Here is a 20,205-nt window from a genome sequence, read left to right as displayed (position 1 = left end):
GACTTCTGTGAAAAAAACAAACGACTTTCATATCAAGGTTTTCCTCCTGATTATTGCATATTCTAACTGCTAAATTATTCATTGACTTTTTTTTGGGAGGGGGGAGGGAGCTTCACTAACATTATTTTTTCCTGTGCACACTAGCTCTGCCTCAGGGTCAGGTGTTTCACAGTAATGCTAATTCTTACTGTACTTGGAGTAGGTTGCCTACTTACAAGCGTAAGTAGGCAAACTATACATTCCTATTTAGGCGTTTACTGAGATGAAACATAAGGCATTCAGTGTTTGGCCATATTAGAAGATTGCACTGTTTTCAGACAAAGTTGTTTCATCATTTTCCACTGTACCTAATACAACTCACTCAAAACCAGCGTTCGAGATGTGGGGGGGGGGGCTGACCCCTCAAATACACTGGAGACCCATGGAAATAGAGTGTATAGGAGGTTATAAGAAGACCCCCTCAAATAAAATGTTTATTGTTATGAGGACCGTATTTCTATTTGATATATGGTCATGTGAAAAGTGAATTAAAACATCGCTTTTACTCTGTTGAAAGTTAGGAGAGTAATTTATGTGCACCCTATTAACTATGTTCATCACACTGTGAAGAAGACTTAGTTAAGTTCGTAATCTTGTCCCAAAATATACCACATGATGAAATTGACCATCATAATGTAGTGTGATTTTCGGATAAATTTAAAATACATCACCTTTATTAAAGCTATATTTAATATTATTTCCAAGAAAAATTTGAAGCATGCTTCCCAAGAGCTGGCAATTCAGGGGAGGCTTTGAAGATGATACAATATATAACTAAGAAAAAAACAAAAAAGCCTGTGATATCGGCAATAATTCATCGTGATTTTTTAATCGTGCTTTGGTATCCATTACTGCATGTGGCCACATACTGGCCCATGTTCAATAATATTTATCGAAATAGGCTTAGAGCACCCATCTAAAAAAGGTCGCACCCCACTCCCACTTGGAGTGCCACTTTTGTCAAAGATCATGACCCTACCCCTCCTAACATACCTGCCTGTTTCGAACACTGCTCCGAGCATTGTTTCTTTCCAAATCCAAGGCATTTTGACTCACAAGTTCGTGTTGCCTCTCTTTTCCTCTTCCATTAGCAGCTCACAACCAAGCAATAATTCAGTTATTTTCTAAGAACAAACAGTGACCAGACAGCCCAAAGAACAGAACGCTATGTTTTTTGTTGATTTTCTCCGGTCGAGCAAACCCATCAACCGCAGACAAGCAATCGCCTCTACAGGCCCTCCCGTGCTGGGCGAAGAGTGTGCAGGCTTGGTAACCAGTTGGACACCGCATTTGCGTCTCCACTCACTTAACAGGGACATCACAGAAGGCTCTATAGCACCCCCAATAATGCGATAAGAAGCACATGAATGATAATCACTAAGTTCGTAGACCAATATACCCATCAATTAGTCACTGAGTGACTCCAGAATTAACTGAGAACAGATATTATAAAGTATCAAAATGGATTCTTGTTTCAGAAAAATGAAAGTAAACTACAACTTAAATTCTGGTAACGTTATGATAATTAGACACAACAACAGCCCAAAATAACTCAGTAATATGTGTGCTGGGGCATGAATTAACCTGCTTGATACCCACCTGTTCCGGTGTTTCTCAAATTGTTTCACTTCATGCCCCACTTGTGGGGATCCTAACATTCTCGTGGCCTTCCTTCAATTTTTTCTCGAGCCATCAGATCAGAAATAATTATGAGAAAAAAAATGTTTTAGTACCCCACATTTATTTTAATGCTTACATCAAATTAAAATGCACATTTTGTTGTATATCACTGGTATGGATGACACTGTTTGCTTTCAATAAGTCAACTGATTCAAGGTTGAGTCACTGATAACGCACATATCATATCTGGGTCCACATCCAACTGATTTTGGAATTTACTTTTTATGTCTAGAAGGGTGGAGAAATCAGATTCATATAAGTATGCTGTGGAAAATGGCAACAGAATTCTAAGTGCGATTTCAGAGACACACATCGATTTACTTTTTAAAGTAGCCCGCCATCGTCTGCCTAAAGTGCTGCAGTGGCACCCTTGGAGTGCATGGCTCCCAGTTTGAGAACCAGTGGGCTCTGTACACAGTCAGAATGAAAATGATAACTTGCTAAAGATGTTGGAATGTTTCAGTTTAAATGTATGTTTGCAAGGCACTGGGGGTAGAGCGCTGTGATGAATCATGAGTTTGCATTGGGGTTCTCCGATTCTAAAGATAAATTATTAATAATTTTAATAGTATTTGGTTATAGCCTACCACCACCACCGCCACCTCTTTCTTTCTCTCTCTCTCTCTCTCTCTCTCTCTCTCTCTCTCTCTCTCTCTCTCTCTCTCTCTCTCTAAGGGCGTACCAAAGGAGACAGCAGGGAGAGACAACCACTCTTTACACCACACTTAATACCAGTTGGAATCACTGGAGTGAGAGATACATTTTATTTCCCAGTGTTGGATCCAGTAGTCACGGAAGAAGAAGAAGAAAAACAAGAAGAAGAAGAAGAGGAGGAGGAGGAGGAGGAGGAGGAGGAGACGGAGGAGACGGAGGAGGGAGTAGTGAGTAAGAGGGGAAAGAAAACCGACACTGGGGTAATAAAAGTGGAAATGAGTATTTGCTGGAATGAGAATAGAATGACACATAACAGAGAGAGAGAGAGAGAGAGATGAAAATGGAGAAATTTGTAGGAAATAATTGAGTTCGATAGGATAAAGGTACTGGGGAACTTAAAATATGATAAAAGATCTCAGAGACAGCCAGAGAGAAAAGGATATAAAGGACATTTCAGAGACAGAAAAAGATAAGAAAATAATAAAAAGACATTGAGGTATCGAAAGGAACAGTGGGACAAAAGAGAATACGTTATTAGAAAACAAAGCAGAAGAAGAAGGAGGGAGGAAAACGTGGAAAAATCAAGTATATACAAGAATATTAACAACAGAATGGAAGATGAGAAAATTTATGTAACTCTGACAGCTGTTCTCTAACAAGATGATGGAAATGAAAGAAGTTTTGTTTGTCGGTTTGTTTAATATGCTGTGAGTGCCCTCTCTCTCTCTCTCTCTCTCTCTCTCTCTCTCTCTCTCTCTCTTTTAGGGATCTGTTGCAGGGCCTGTTGTTTTCAAGATGCCTAACTGACACTGATGAAACTGATGAAGCTTGACAAAACTTTATACCCAATAAGACATCAAGTATTATAATACTAATGTTATTTTGGTTGGCAATGACACGCAAAATTTGCCATAATATTTAGATAACAAGGCTAAAATGGGAATTGCAGGAGAATATCTCATTTAACGATTGAATGTCAGATTCAGAATATCAAATTACTTTATAGCTGGGTACGAAGTGGCATCGCATAGATTTAAAGAGTGGCATGGAGTAAGAATCATTTACTCTTTCGAACGCATTGTGAAGCAAGGAAGTTCAGTCATGCAAAACTAGTCGGTGCTGGCTTCTGTCGTCAAGTGCCTGGTGATATTACCACCGCAGCACAGATGCTTTAGCTCCCAAGGGGGTTCAACTGTGCCCACAAGGTGTATAATCGATGCTTCGGTCATCCCTCGTACTAAAAAAGGAAAATGAAAAAGAAAAAAAGAGGGGAGCAGAGAGAGACCAAGACACCAAAAAACGAATCGAAGGATGGCTTAAAATCATGTCAAAATACACCTAGAAAAGTTCCACCAAGAACCTGTTTGAGCTTGTTCATCTGGTATCGACAGTTCTTCCTATGAATGGCCCTTCAGTTATTTTTCTTCTGATATAGATTCTTACACTGCTCTACATAACCGATCCACTGGCGGTATCACATTATCCATAATACTTCAGCCTCTCACAAACCCACCTATGTCCTCATTTCACCGTAACCCTTGCTCCTGATCCTCAAATCCAAGTTGTTCCATCAACCTCGCTCCTCTCTCCTCGCACTGGATCCGTTACAGAGGCCTTCCCTATTGGTAACTTCCCCTGTACTCTTCATCTGCATCTCCCCCCTCCCCAGCCTCATAACACGTCAGTTCAGTTCCAGCCGTTTCTTCCACATCTCCCAAGGTCCTTCCTGAAGCAACCCAGATGTTGCAATGCTCATTCTTGACCATCCCCAGCACACTGTCACACCATAATCACCTAAGAGAGAAGCACCTGACTCAACCAGTCAGTCCGACACAGTTTATGGGCAGATAGCTGTGTATCTAAAATACTTCTAAAAACTGGGGAATCTCTTCATACACTGCACGTTGCACTGACAACAACAAAGGTGTTGTTGTGGCAGACAGATAAAGCTTACGGAAGAGTACGGGTGCTCAAATTAAAATAACTTGATTATCACCCTTTGATTCACTGGAATTCGAACCTCTCAGAAATACCACATCAGGGCCAAGACCACCCGATGCGTTGGTGAAATACAGCAGGCCACCACCAACCAGCACACACTATCCAAAGACACCTGGAGCTAGGCAAACACCGGTTAGGGTGCGAGAGGGACACCCGCCCTCTGCCCACCATCAGAATCAACGTCCTTACCCTGTTACTGCTTGCCAATGGGATCAATAGAAAGGGATATAAGATGTTAGGTGAGGTTAGGTTTGACGCTCCACAAGTACATTACATCCCCATATTTCTTAAATTACCTCATTATAATGTAATCTCTCTCTCTCTCTCTCTCTCTCTCTCTCTCTCTCTCTCTCTCTCTCTCTCTCTCTCTCTCTCTCTCTCTCTCTCTCTCTCTCTCTCTTTATGTGTATGTGTGTGTGTGTGTGTGTGTGTGTGTGTGTGTGTGTGTGTGTCTGTGTGTTTGAAGTGAGTGCTGTATCTCACGATATTAAGAGCACGGGATTCCATTATATACCTTTGTCATCCCACAGCCACCTCCGTAATAACATCTAATTAACACCTTCATCAGTACTGTGTCTTTTTTTCCTCGTGAATTCTCTTACTATCGACCGTTATTCCCTTCGCCTCTTTCTCTAACACAGAATATTTCGGAACCTACATTTATTTTCATCACGGGATTCCGTCGTACCCTTCAACCTATCGTCAATTCTCCTTCATCGACCTACTAGCGAGGCGATACTCTAATCGCTTGCGACTGTGTGTGTGTCTCTCTGTTCCCAAAGTAGCTCAAAACCAAATGGGCAAATTGTATCCAACTGTGTCGGCAGTATCCGGGGATATGTGGCTTCTTGGTTAGTGATTTTGGCAAAGCTGCGATGATATGCCTACGTTCGCCAGTGCATTACGGATGAAGGTCTACATTTTTTTTTTTTTTTTTTAGTGATGGCAGGCGATACGCAATTATGGGTAGATGCTTTGTTTTTTTTATTTTTTAATGCAGTCCCTGGTCTCCATTCATTAGTCTTCTTTTTTCCCTATCCAATTTCTCTCTACTTCTATTCTCATCTCATCACCATTCACTTGTTCACCCCTGCAGTTTTTTCCATCCTCCCATTCTCATCATTCCATGTCCATTTCATTATACAGTATTTCATTTCTTTTCTGATCTGTTCCACTGTTCCTATATTTTTTTCACCCCTCTGCATTATTTCTCATTCATTCTTAGTTTATTCACCAATTATTCCTTTCCTTTTTTTCCTAGGCCTGTATTTCTCTCTCTTTGTACATTCTATCCTCTACCGTATCAATCTATCTATCTATTTATCTCTCTATCTATCTGTCTTTCTGTCTGTCTATCTACCTATCAATCTATCTATCTATCTCTATCTGTCTTTCTCTGTCTATCTACCTATCTATCTCTATTTATCTACGTATCTATCTATGTATCTATCTATCTATATATACACCATCCACTCATCAATGTAGTGCTGCTTTGGGTGTCTTCCCTTTCCTCTCTTCCTTCCTTCCTCTTCTGTTTTTCTTTCCTTCATTCATTCCTCTTTCTTCTGCCTACAGGTGACTTTGCATTCCCTCTTCTGTCTTTCTTTTCTTCATACTTTCCTCTTGCTTCTGCCTATGGGTGATTCTACACTGAGTGACAAGCCAAATGGTTTCCTCTATACCAGGAAACCAATTACTGTACTATGCTGGGTGGTAACCATATAACCAAATTATGGCGCCTGGTGGTTTAGTGGGTAATTAAGGCGCTCCAGTCGGATTGAGCCTGTGTAGGTTTATATCCAAGGGATGGTTGGGGTTTATTGCTCACACAATGCCACTTACGGATGTGTGAGGCTGGTCACTCTCATCATAAATGTCAGGACCAATTTGCTTAGCCCCGGGCTCTTACGCTCCTCATGGGGCAACATAGGATTGGATGATGGATATATATATATATATATATATATATATATATATATATATATATATATATATATATATATATATATGTATGTATGTATGTATGCATATAAAATCACTCATTGCAAGTCTACTGCTAAACAAGGGCCTCCTACATCGTTTTCCAGGATTTCCTCGACTGAGCCAGTCTCTGCCAAGTTTTGCTCACAAAAATCTTTATTTTATCTTTCCGCCTCCTGGCTTGCTTTTTTCTGCTACTTTTAAAATTTCTTGGAGTTCAGTCAGTCTCTTGCTCCAACGGTTATTCCTTATTCTTGCTACGTGACCTGCCCACCTCCATTTCTCTTCTTTTATAACATCTATAATGTCTTTGACTTTAATCTGCTCCCTCACCCAAGTTGATCATTTCATGTCTCCTAAACATACTTCCAACATTGACCTTTTCATTGCTCTTTGAGAACGGATTACTCGATTGTCCATCGATTTTATCAGTTTCCAGGTCTCACAACCGTTCGTCATAGCTGGGATTATACATTTGTTATATACTTTTCGTTTCATACATATTGGCAAGCTACTTTGCATGATGTGTGTGTACTCGTATTTACCGAATCTTTCCAGCCAATTGTAATGCGCCTTTTTATTTTGATACCATGGTCTTTCGTTAGTTTTAGTATTTGTTCCAAGAAATTGTTCTCCTCGACTTCTTCATGAATTTCTTCGCTTATTTTGATGACGCTCTTTGCTGGATTTTCGTTCAACATTAGTTTTACTTCGGCTCATCTTTAGCCCTACATTGAGACTATCTCATTTCAGGTCATTTATCGTTTATTGCAATGTCTTTGCCTTTTCTGAGATTAGGACAATGTCATCTGCAATCTAAAATGATATATGTTTTTCCATCTATGTTCACTCCTTGTTCTCCCAGTCTAGCTTTGTAAAAATACATTCTAGGCATACTGTAAATAATTTTGGTGAAATTGTATCTCCCTGATGCACGCCCTTCTCAGTTTTTATTTTTTCCGATTCTTTGTGAAATTTAATTGTAGTGGTTAACTCTTTGTATATGCTCTCGAGCAGTTTTAGTGTTCTCATTCAGAGTGAAATTATGATGGTTATATGCTCCACTGAGTCGAAAGCCTTTTCGTAATCAACAAAACCTAAGCACAGTTTTCTTTATTATATACTGTAGTTTTCTCAGTTAGCTAATACACTGTGTGTAGTTGTTCAGCAGTCGATACCTGCATCGGAATCCTGCCTGTTCACGAGGTTGGTTTTCTTCCAAGTTTGTTGTTATTCTGTTAGCATGGACTTTAGTGAAGAGTTTGTAAGTTACTGGTAGTAAACCGATACGTGGATAGTTAGTAAGATCTTTTGAGTCGCCTTTTTTGAAAGGGAAATCTACATTTGGGGATTTTTCTTTTTCTTTATACACTGAGCAAATAAGTGGGCGAGCCTGTTCTGTACTTCTACTCCTCCATCCGACAGTAAATCTGATACTATTCTATCATCTTCTGTGGCCTTTCTTCTTTTCATACTTTTAGGAGAAATGTTTCCTTCGTTTGGTGTTACCTCGAATATTTCACTCGTGCCAACTGAAAAGTTAGCTAATGGTACTAGTGTCTTTCATCCCAGTTCTTTGTAAAATTCTTCAGTTCTCTTCCCCATTCTATCTCTACAATTAATGACTTCACAGTTTTTGTCTTTCGGTGATCAAACCCTTAAACAGTACACCTGGGTCTGAGAGACCCGGCCACGTTTTGCCACTTACTTGTTCAGCAACTACTATATGCCAGGGACCCCTGTCCATCCCAATAGCTTCCTAAGAGTGGATGCCCATGCTAAAGGTGGCTGTGTGGTTTTCCAGGTCTCCTTCTGTTTTGGTGTATAACACACTGAAGTCGTGGTCGGGTCTGAGAGACCCAGGTGTACTAGATAAGGGGGCTGAAATTTACTGTTGTGTGATGCAAATATTTTCACCCTGTGAATTGCCCTCTCCACACCACGAAGACACTTCATGCCACTAGCTTTGACAGCATTGTGAGCATCATTGTGTCGTTTCTTTTCTTATGGGGTCCATGTAAACAGAAACTGTACAGATTTTTTTCAAAAATTTGCCTAAAATGCTTTAAATATGTTAATTTTAATTGTATATTCATTATTGCGTAGTAAATTGAACCAAAAAGGTTGTAGATTGGTCAAAGATTCAGTAAATAAAACACAAGTATTTTTTTTTTTAATTCTATTTTGTGGGTCTGTGAGACCCAGGTGTCCTAATGGTGTATAGGCGCAACTAGGTGTACTGTTTCAGGGTTGTGTTCCTTTCCTAGTGCATTCTCCTGACCTATTTCAGACTTCTTCCTTTTCTGATGGTTTCATTGAGCTGATCCATGTTTCTCCTTCTTTTTTCTTCTCTTTTTATCCTCTCGATAAGCTTGTTAAATTCTGTTCTTTCTCTTTTCATCCTTTTTGGTTTTTGCTTTCATATTCTTTCTTCTTTTCATGAACTTGATGTTCATTTTTGAATACTTGTTGGTTATGGCTGTGTTAGCTTTCCCTGTTACCTCCACTAATTCTCCAAGCACTTTTGTTAGACTGTCATTCAACTCATCAATGTCACACTCAGCATAGCACACACACACACACACACACACACACACACACACACACACACACACACACACACACACACACACACATACATACACATAGTTAGATAGATATACCCTCTAACTTCACTTTGGACGACTCCATTGCTACTCTTCCATAATGTGTCTGTCTGTTATTTGCTCATACCATTACTAAAATTTCTTTACAAGATACAGTCTCTGCACTCACTGACCTTAATAGTAATAAGTCATATATTATGTAAGCGTTTCTCTTGTTCTCAAAAGCTGTGTTTCGTGCTGGCACCCTGCCTGGGCAACGTGTTTTGTCTTTGTCTTTCAAAATGAATCTCTCTCTTGCCGGAAATTTGTTCTCATTTAGCCTCTCCCGAAGAAGTGTGGCAGCCTCAAACCCTCTATCGGCCAACTGATTTAATATAAGGCCTTTGAACCTATCCTCAACGGAAAGATTCTGAGGCATCTTTCCATTGATAACCTTTCTTTCCAGGATGTTTCATTGATATGTTCTTTCCAGGATGATGATGAAATCATAGCTATTGCACTGAACGTTTCCGTGACTGTTCACAGTCTGGTACAAATATTTTATTGGGTAAATTCCACCTATAGATTGCCATCCATTAACATAGGTTGCCTTTATTTCAAGAGACTTCTTTGGTCGTTCTGTAATCAATGTAGGCGGCCATTGACCTTTTTATTAAACCAGCCATCGTGGTTTTCCTCAGAGTTCCTTTGCCTTTATTTTTCAGTCTGTTATTCATCACTGATCATCTTTGCAGAATATTTATCTCAGCTCACTCATACAGCCTTCATTTTTCCACTCACGGCTCACAATGCTCAACACAACAGTCACTACAACAGACACGAGGTGAGGCTTTGGCACATTTATCCCCTGATTTGTCTTGTGCTTCTGCTTGGAGCTCAATGAATATTGTGTCATATGCTAGCTCGAGCTAACGAATCACCATAGTACGGTAGGATTTTAATAGTAGTTGGGGCAAATGCCGCAATTCATGGTTGGGTTGCTAGGGTAATCATAGGTACATTTGCGGCCATTCCTCTTACTTTCTGTTGAGCACCACCTCTCCTCTAAAACTTCATATTCTCTTCCTAAATGAGACTCAGCAGTCTGAGGAGACTAGTTGCAAACCTTCTTTGTATCCCCCTACTTTCCCTATACTCATTTCAAAGCCAAAGGTAGCTGCTGTGTACAGTATTGCCAAGCGTGATGCCTCCATATCTAATTGTACCTGTTGCGTATCCTTGACCTTTCCCTCTTGTCACCCCTTCTCATGATTTACTACAATCCTCAGAGTGACATCATTCATACTCATCTTATGATGTTAGGGCTTACTGTATTCTTTCCTCGCACATAATACTTTCACAGGTAGTACACTTGCCTTAGTCTTTTACCATGTGTTTTCATTTTTACTGTGTGGAATAATTGTCAAAAGCTGTCAAAATTAAAATTCAGTTAGTCGGTGCAAGATGAATTACCCAGGAGGCCAAACCCGAATTTTTCGAAAAGTAGACATGACGTGCTGTAAAAGGTGGGCCCATGCTAGTCACATCCACATATGTCTAGGAACATATTCTTGAGGGACAACCCAGTGAACAAGCTGCTGGAAATTTTTGGGAAGCCACTAAGTATCATAACCCTATCTGCTCGAAAATTGCCGTTTGAGTCCCTATGTAGTTTATGTAGTTTTGTCTTCAGTACAGAATATTACTACCCATACTCTGTCTGACACTAAATTGGTAGAGTAATTGGTTTCTGTGATACTTGAGACTTTTAAGAACGAAATACAGTTCACTTATTTGTAGAAAAATAGCCAAATAACCACTGATTAACACCATTTTTTGCTACTTTAATGCGACCAAACGAACATCAATGAACATTACATGTAGATCTAATGGTTGACAGTTATTATCATGGGAACTGCACCAAACACAACCAAATATTTTTTTACAGAAAAGAAAAACTAAATTTTTTTAATGCAACTGTACTTAGTAAACCTCAACAACTCGGTCGGCAAAATGTTTAAAGGCTTGGTATTATCGCACACAAGTGAGGATCATGTGCATTAACTGTCACTATCAGAGTCACTGCTTTCTTCATCCGATGAACACTGAACTTCACACGACTGCACATATTTTCTGACCCCTGGCAACGACAACCAATGTAACAAGGGATGCCTTTCCTGCAGCACGAACAGTTTCTGTTACAGCCTTTCAGACAGCCACATGAAATGTTCTTGGACATCTGATCTGGCAATGCTGGTTGTGTGGAAGGCACTGGTACAAGTTTGCCATCAACTGATGACCAGCCATAATTTGTGTATGGTCCCAGATCTGGCTGGACAATATGGGCTGTTTTGTCCAGCAGCGTAGCCAGTGCTGCCCGTTTGACATGCAACACAAACGCATCTTCAGTTGGGGGCAGAAGTTTCAGCAGTGTTGACTTGTTGTTCAAGAACTTGTGAACTCTTTGGTTTTCCAGCTCAGACCTCTTAAAGTCGTCACCCTTCTTGGTGTACACAGCCACCAGCGGATCTCTGGCTTGCTGGATGACGTCTGCTGTTATGATGTTTGAAGAACTTTCATCTGCTTCACCAAAGTCCTCGAGTGCTGGTACTTCCACCATTTTGCTGCAGCTCAGCCATGTCTTTTTATCAGTGAAGAAAGGTAAGCTGGTGATATCGCGCCCATTTAGGCTGTGGACGAAAGGGATTGCTCTGCATTGTGCTGGGCCCAGTGCAGATGCAATCTCATGGACAGGCAGATAACTGAATTGTGTGGTTCGCACCCACGTTTCAGGAAGTTCCTTGGGGAGTGCAGCAGCATAGTACACACATGAAACAATGACATCTGTGTCATTTGCACAGATGACTACTCGTTCCACTCCCTCTTTCTGAAAGCTGTAGACTAAATGTAGAATAACTCTGGTATCTGCTTCGTGCTGCGTGGACTGCAGCTGTGCCACGTCATTCACAGTACCATTTGACAATAGTACAGTATTTGTTTACTCCGTGAAACTACCACCTAGATACAGATGAATTAAACTTATTGATGACTTCAGCTCTTCATTCTGGCTCCATGCCATGCACAAAAAGTTCAAGAGTGCTGCTTTGTTGGCAGAAACTGGAAAAAACTCCTGTGGATCAGGAGACGTGTATTGCTCACTGACTTCAAACACCTTTGCTTGTCATGACTTGGCATACCTGTGCTGCTGCTCTGGAGCTTTGAGACAGTTTGGGCCGTGTCGATCACAGCAGAAGTGGATACTGGCAGTCCCTTCGGGAATATCGTCCAGCACGTTATGGAGGTATCACCTGGCAATTGCTCCAAAACTCTCACTTTTATGGAAAGACCACTGGCGTATTGCAAACATAGCATGTAGAGCTGATTCTGTGGGAGATGAGAAACTGTGTTCACCTGGGTTTCCTCCTTCAGGGCTTTAACTAACGTGGACTTTGTTCCAGCTGCTCTCTTTAGTCCATTGTCATTGAACAATGATGGAGGAAACTTGCTGCATTCATGCTTGCCTATAAGTTGACGATATCAACTTCACCTCCACTGACAGCTAGCTAGGTCAGGTGTTGAAGAGCAGCCACCTCGTCACTCTTTCCAGGGGTAGCAGACAGACCTATCAGCGTTGTTGCCTTCATCTTCTGGGTGTGGAATGTCTTCAACTTGACCACTTTGTTTTTGTTTTTTTGCTGACATCTAATAGACTCAGAGAGAGCTTCAAGACCAATGCTTTTCACATTGGCAAGTCGGCCTGGATATCAGGATCTGCATGTTGCACTGCTGATATGTTGACTAGGACTGATACTTCTGCTCTCAAGGGATTTGTCTGCATGGCCGCCATAACTTTAAGAATTGTTTCTCTATCCTTGGACACTCGTGTCTGACCAGTCTCATGGTGGGGGCTCCGAGAGTGCAGGTGCAGCATGGACTTCAACTGAGAAGATACTGCTGCAAGTGATGGGCTTGGTGTACACCCATTTGGTGCGAGCAGCAAAGTTCAGTGTTATCCCATCAAGACCACTTTCTTCTTTTGCATCGGCATTGTAGGTTTGCTCTAACAGCATATCTTTTTTTTTTTTATGTAAGGAAGAAGGAACCAAAGGCCACGAGCCCGCAAAATTGCTCCTTCCAAGAGATAAACAAAATACAAGAGAGAGCCAAATTCAAGATCCGATCATTTCGAGATGCCTGGCCACACTGCGTTTGAAAGACTGCAGATCACAGGAAGCAGGAAATACAGACAGAGGGAGACAGTTCCAGAGCTGACCTGTTGCATAAATGAAGGACTGGGAGTAACGGTTAACTCCAGCATTAGAGAGTTGGACAGAAAATGGATGAGAGTTTGTTGCTAGACGGATGCTACGCGCCCATTGTAGAGGTGGAGGAATGCATGCAGACAGTTCAGAGGAGTAGTGACCATTGAAGTAGCAATAGAAAAGAGATAAAGATGCAACAGTGCGACGAAGAGACAGAGGTTGAAGGGAGTCAGTAAGAGGAGGAGAGTTAATGAGACAAAAAGCCTTTGACTCTGGAGATACCCCATTGTGGCATCCATCTGATCATCTCCCAATGAAAGGCCCATTCAGCATGGCTTGATATACCTCTGGACCTATGTCAGGCAGAGCTCGCATCTCAGACAAGTAGAGAGGCAGGGACTGTTGTCCATATTTGTAATGGCCAGCTGCTGTTAGAAATGGAAGCATCTTTGCTGACTCACACAGGTGTCCAAGCCAGCTCCCTTCTGTCTGGTGGAAGATGAATCGGTGAAGTATGTCAGACATCTCTAGAAAGCTGAGCCAAAACACTGCTGTTGGACGATTTGCTAGTGATTTCTGGAATTCTTCCAGTTGCTCCTGGAGAAGTGCAAGTTGTGCATGGCATGACTGAATTGACTCCAGCTGTTCAGTGGCATCCTTGTTGTTGTTAAGCAGTATCTTCAGGACATCCTGAACAGCTGCCTTCCACTGCATGGATTATTCATCTGAAACCCAGCCTTCAAACTCCTCCCAGTACAGGTGCCAGAGTGCCTCACTGAGTATTCTGCACAGACTGGTAGTAGTCAGCCCTTTCACCAAAGATCTTCTTTGCTGTTCCTTCACTACACATCCCAGCCAATACAAAAAGCTCCTCGATGCCAGAGTCCCTCAGGATCTTGCAGATGGCATTCAAGTAGTTGTGTGCCTGATGAAAGCCTCCAGGAAGCAGAGCAACATTGCGGAACATATCTCTGTACTTATCTCTAATTGTCACTGGAAGTTCGTACGTGGCTTGGTCGCCAATGATGACAGTGTGTGTGTCCCCCCAGACTTCATATGTCTTAACTAGACGTGTCATCTCCTCTTTCACACACCAGGGTCTGCTGGAGAGGCCTGTATCAGTGGAACGCACGCGATTGTGCTCGACGTGTGATGTGGCAACAGTCTTGCTCAGAATGCAGAGAACCCTGGAAGCCCTGCATCTTCTTCATAAAGCACTTCCAGCGGCTGTGAGCGTCCTACCTGTCTTCCAAGACGCCAAATTAGCAGCATGTCTTCAGCTACACCATCAGAGGGTGTATCCAGACTTTTGATATTACCAATGCTGCTGAGTGCTCTACATCTCTGCCTGTCGCTAGCAGATATGACAGGCATGAATGGCACTGGCACTGTCTGGAATACATTCGAGAGTCCTTCTCCTGTCCCCAGATGAGGTGGAAAACCTTACAGTGTCAGCCCGCCTGACTTAGACACCGGTTGTCTCGGGATTGTCAATAACAATAGCAGTTGTAGCATTGAAACTGTCCCCCTCCAGTGTCTTCTTCTGCCAGTCTAGGTTGTTCATTGCAAAGACATGCAGTGTTCCATGGCCATGACTCATTGTGGTGGGGATGAACACACCATCCTCTTCAACCTGTTGCATAATGTCTGCACTCTCTTTGGTAGTCGGCGTTGCAGGCTGTCATAGCTGGTTCCTTGACCAAGTCTGTTATTCAAGTTGATTAGTGACTTGCTGTGTGTTTGGTTATAGTGGTGGTAAGCTGTAGCAATGCCTAGTGGTGTTGGTATTGCAGCCACATGGTGCAGGAGTTGCTGAGACAGTACCAGTGCCTTTTCTTTAGTTGTTTGATTAACTAACACCCGAATCGGTAAATCTTCATTCTGCTGCAGTTCCCCTTCATCAGAGAGGAGTGCAGCAGCAAAATTGAAGAGAGATAGTGGAACCATCTCTTCTGCAGCTTCAAAGGATACTTCTTTGGACTGGTGGAGCTTCTGTTCCTTCTTGCAGATTCTGATGTCCTTTCTCAGCAGTCTCGCTACATTTTGTATGGTTTGCTGTTTGTCATCTACACGAGACTGTGTGTCCAAGACCCATAATTTTTTAAGGGCATCACCAAGTGGGATGGATGAGGAACAGATGAACCCCAATCCTGAAGTCTGGTCGAGCATTGAGACTCGCTTACCGAACCTCTGTTGCAGTTCCAATTTAAGGGTTAAGGACCGATAAGTGTCGGCAGTTTTCACACGAAGATCTCGAAGAATTTCTCTGTATCTATTCCGCAGTGTTTGGATGAGAATTCCACACATCTCCTGGAACAGTGGAACCTCCAGCTCCTCAATCAGGCGGTCAAAAGCCAAATCATACATAGTCTGATTAGCCGATTTACCTCTAGGGACCCGTGTAGCTCTGAAGGCATTCATGCAGGGTGTATGGTAGAAAATGTCATTTGCTACCATGTCATGTCCCTGGCTGGTCAGTCTGTAATGAATATCTCGCCTGCCCAACTGTTTGGCCTTGTCAGGTATTGCTTGTTGGCTTTGCTTTGTTGATACCTTGCTGGTTGGTTCCTTTCCTTGGTGCCACCGTTTGTTGCATAGTTATGACACAGGTGGTTTTGGCATCAAATGCTGGCACACGTTGTCTACAGTAGTTGCAATAGGTGATCCCAGGGCTGATGCACTGCTCGATGACTGGCCAGCAGTACAAGTGGCAGCTGGTTTACCTCCAAGACGATTTTTCTCTGCTAGTTGGTAGCTCTTTTCAAGGATGTACCAATTCCGACACTCTGGATGCCACTTGGGAGATTTGTCTGTGATCCATGTCTCATTGTTTACTTCATCTTTTAGCCCTGAGTATGTTTGATCCTGCCGAGCATTCATAGCATCACTGAGCTTTGGTACTGATGTGGTCTGAATGTTCATCAGTCCTTTCTCAGAGGATTCTTGGCAAATCACACACCTAGTATAGTCCACAGACACAGTTTCTCGTCTTCTCTTTGGTGGGTCGAGGGACACCGCTCATGCTTCAGCTCTCTTCTCTCCCTTGCTCATCCTGTCTCAGAAACCTGTAAGAATAAACCAAACACACCTTCTGTCACTATCCAATCACAATTATAGATAGCAAGAAATGATAGCCCACCAGCCTGTTTCAGCAACTGCATTTTCTTCATCTTAGTGTCCGTATGGTATAAACCGACCGAAAAGTCCCTGAAATTAAAACATTTTTTCCTCAGTAACTCCATGGACTGACAATGCAACTCACATGCAAACCTTAAAAGTACTGAAAAATACAAGATATACACACGATAAAGTTAGTAGGGCTTTGTTTTGACTGATTAGTGAATTAGTATACCATCACAGCCATGGTCCATTTTAGCGCCGGTATCGCTAGAAGCACATTTTCATTTTGGGGCTTGCTAAAAATTTCCAGCAGCTTGTTCGCGAGGTTGTCCCCCTAGATCATGATCTCAGGTATATGTAGACAGTTTTTGTGGGCCTGACTTTTACAGCACACCATGTCTGTTTTTGCAGTTGGCCCCCTGGGTAAATAAGACGTCTTTGAGATGGAGCGGTTAAGGTAGATCAAAAGTATAAGATATAAAAATAAATATGAGTAGGGAAAGTAGTACGATCTCCATTTCTCTTACCTCATAACTACTTTCTCCCACCCGAAGGTTACGTAAATTTAAATGGTTCGGCCTCTACCTCCATTGCCTCATATCTGTTTCCTTCTCTCATCAGCACATCCTTTGAGCTTCCCTTTGCCCTTTTACATTCTTTTATATTTGTCCTCTTCTGTCATATTCACTTCCAGTATACCTTTATTGCCCTCATTACCGTTCCTCTTTCATTCCCTCTCCTCTCGCCTGCGTCCCTTTTCAGTCACAATTTATTTTTATAATGCTTTCCCTCATTGCTTCCTTTCCTATATTACTCCACTCTTTCCCCTGCCACCCACTGTGTCTACATACGAGTATTATTCTTTTTAGAACTTTTTTTTCTATGTATTCTTCCATTTCTTTTCACTTTTATCCCTTTTTTAGTGTATATGCTTTTTTTCCTTGCTTCCTTTTTTTTTCTTATATTAGCCTTCCTCGTTCAATACTTCCGACGTTTACATTCCCTGTATCTTCATCGTCATCCCCCACTTTACTACTCTTAATATTTGGCAAAAATTCAGTCCGGTCTTATTCTTACATCCGAGCTTCATTTTTTGGTAATCTTCCTTCGTTTCTTATTTTTTCCCTTTCATCACCTTGTTATCGTCTGCCCTGGTCTTCGTTTAATCCTGACTATTACAACCACATAATTCCTCGCCTCTCTCTCTCTCTCTCTCTCTCTCTCTCTCTCTCTCCCTCCCTCCCTCTCTCTCTCTCTCTCTCTCTCTCTCTCTCTCTCTCTCTTTCTTCCGTCAATCATTCCTCCTCCTCATTTTACACTACTGTCAGGTTCACTGCCCCCTTCCTCACCCATGTTCTTCTCAAAATGTTTTCTACCCATCGAAATATCAGTATCCATGTATCAACGATCTACCATATGCTATTGGGAACATGATTCTCCCCCTACCACCAGCATCACTACCTGAGCCAGTCCCCATCTCTGTTTTGTTCCCAAATCCCTTCGGAAGTTTTTTTTTTTTTTTTTTTGTACCGGAAACAGTAACAGTCATTCACATAGTACCCCTCACAAAACTATACTGCAGTTCAAAAGTTTTCAAGATACTGGATAGGTGACCTGCCTACGCTCGTGGTGGCACAGTGAAACAAAAGAGCATCTCTTCCACTTCTTGGCAATTCAGACGTAAGCAAAGAGGCTTGATTGTTGTCTTACAAGCAAGGCTTTGGGGTATGTGGGGCGTGGGGGGAGAACCTTTCACTATTTTTGGCATGTCCGTGATTATATGCTTAGATTAAAATAACGTTGTTGAATACCAAAATATATGCGAGAAATATCTTACATGAATGTTAATCACAATCATTTCAATGAAAAGAGGAATTTATATTCTAGAGGAATTTGGTAATCAGTCAGCATTAATTCACCTTGTAGGAAACACGCGTCCTCTCTTCCAAGGTGCTACATCTGGCCCTGTCCTGGGCACTTCTATGCGTTTGACCAAATGAGACTTTTTTCACACGTCCTCAGTCCTTGGCTTACATATCAGGTAACATATATACCATCCATTAATTAACCAATCCACCCACTATTCTAGTCCTGTTCCCACCTCATATACATATTCTTCTTGTGTTATCTAGCCAAAGCCACCGTCTCTTCCACTCTTCCCTATTTACCTTTCCAACTACCTAGTTTATCTTGACGGTGCGTTGTACTACTTAAATTTACCTAACCTTCGGGTGGGAGCAAGTAGTAATGAGGTAAGAAAAGTGCAGGTCGTACAACCTTCCTCCTCGCATTTTAAATTTCATGTTGGTGATCTATTTAACTGCTCCATCTCGAAGACATCTTTTTCATCTTGTTCCGGCTAACTGAAACTTATTTCTGACAGGTTTTGAGACTAATTTCTTGTCAAAATTAAAACACATGGTAAAAAAAAAACATATGGTGAAAGTATATTGTGCAGGGAAAGAACTGAGTAAGCCCTAACATCATAAGCTGATTATGAATGTCACACTGAGGATATTAGTAGGCTAAATTATGAAAAGGGGTGAAAAGAGGGAAAGGACAAGGATATACAACAGGTACAAACAGATATACAGGCATCACACTTGGCAACACTACAAATATTTCAAGGGATAAAGCCACACCACGCTTGCATCCGGTAACCAAAATAGGCATGAGTGGCCCTCTGTAGAAGCTGGTCTACAGAACAGCCCCCACTGACTCACCATCAATGCCCTCTCAACTACAAACTAAAATGGTGTAGGAGAGGGAGCACTAAAGAGTTCGCCACAGAAGACCATGGAAGTAAGAGAGGCCATAACAGTATACCCTCCACGCTCATCGGGTGAAGACATTGCCCGTCAACAGACCACTACGAGCTGGGAAACATCAGCATAAAAATATGGAATGAGTATGAAGCATGAGAGAAAGCAGGACATAAATAAGGCAGTTTAGGGAGGTGGCCTAAGGAGAACTAAAATATATGGCGAAAGGGGTCCAATAAAAAAGGAGAGAGAGAGAAACTTAAATGGAAAGCAGGAATTTATAGATGTTGGGACTGACGTTTATAATATTTTTCTCCTTTCTTATATATATATATATTTTTTCTTTTCTGGTACCGCACACAGTATTGTTGCATGATGGAAAGGAAAGGTGATGCATAATTCCCTTCATGGTTTTTATTCATTCTTTCACCTCACCGGCATATAGTCACGCGCAACCTTTAGCCTCGCTGTACTCACCCCCCCCCCCCCACCGTTCTTCTCCTTTTACCTTTGGGCTACCTGTTCGCTTAATTTGTTCCGACAATAGCGTTTTTTTTTTTTTCACTCATTTTCTTACAAGATCTCTTCTTCACTGTATTAGTTTTCAGCACGAATGAAAAAGAGCTTTGAAACCATTGTTTTTTAAAAACAAAAACAAGCAAAAAAAATCAAAGTACCCTTAGCTGCAGTACATTTTTTTTTCCTTTATGTGATGAAGAAGGAACCAAAGGTCAGAAGCCGGTAGGATTGTTCCCTCTAAAAATAATAATAATAATAATAATAATAATAATAAAAACTAGAGGACACTCAAGAGGGGAATCACACCAGCCGCGAGCCGATATATATCTAGCGCGGCTGGGAATATGACCTTGACCTTGACCTACTTTAACCAATTTCGAACTCGTGATAGATGTTTTCCCCCTACTACACACCTTAAAATTTTGTGATAATATCTTGAGCAGTTGAGAAGTTATCGTGCTAACAGACACACACACAGACAGACAAAATGAAAACAATACTAGCTTCGCTATCGAGGCTGGTAAAGATATCAGAGAGCCAAATGCAACATCCGTTGATTTCGCAAAGCTGGACACATGCGACTGCAAGAATGGAGGTCAAAGG

At 41.7% G+C, this 20,205-nt stretch overlaps 1 protein-coding gene across 1 annotated transcript in view; it reads right to left on the bottom strand.

The window, feature by feature from the left end:
* The window catches only part of LOC145416044 (protein turtle-like), a 208,945-nt gene extending 196,159 nt beyond the window's left edge, over window positions 1–12,786 (bottom strand). The window contains exons 1-3 of the mRNA XM_080285144.1: window positions 12,683–12,786; window positions 12,137–12,288; window positions 10,980–11,840 (exon numbers count right to left, since the gene is read on the bottom strand). Coding sequence (XP_080141270.1) covers window positions 10,980–11,840; window positions 12,137–12,288; window positions 12,683–12,786 — 1,117 coding nt within the window. The remainder of the gene's footprint in view (window positions 1–10,979; window positions 11,841–12,136; window positions 12,289–12,682) is intronic.
* Between the last annotated feature and the right edge of the window lie 7,419 nt (window positions 12,787–20,205).

Source organism: Coenobita brevimanus, chromosome 104 (assembly GCF_032717465.1).
Source record: "Coenobita brevimanus isolate Jiangsu-jjx chromosome 104, ASM3271746v2, whole genome shotgun sequence".
Lineage (NCBI taxonomy): Eukaryota > Metazoa > Arthropoda > Malacostraca > Decapoda > Coenobitidae > Coenobita > Coenobita brevimanus.
This window is presented reverse-complemented; position numbering and strand designations above follow the sequence as displayed.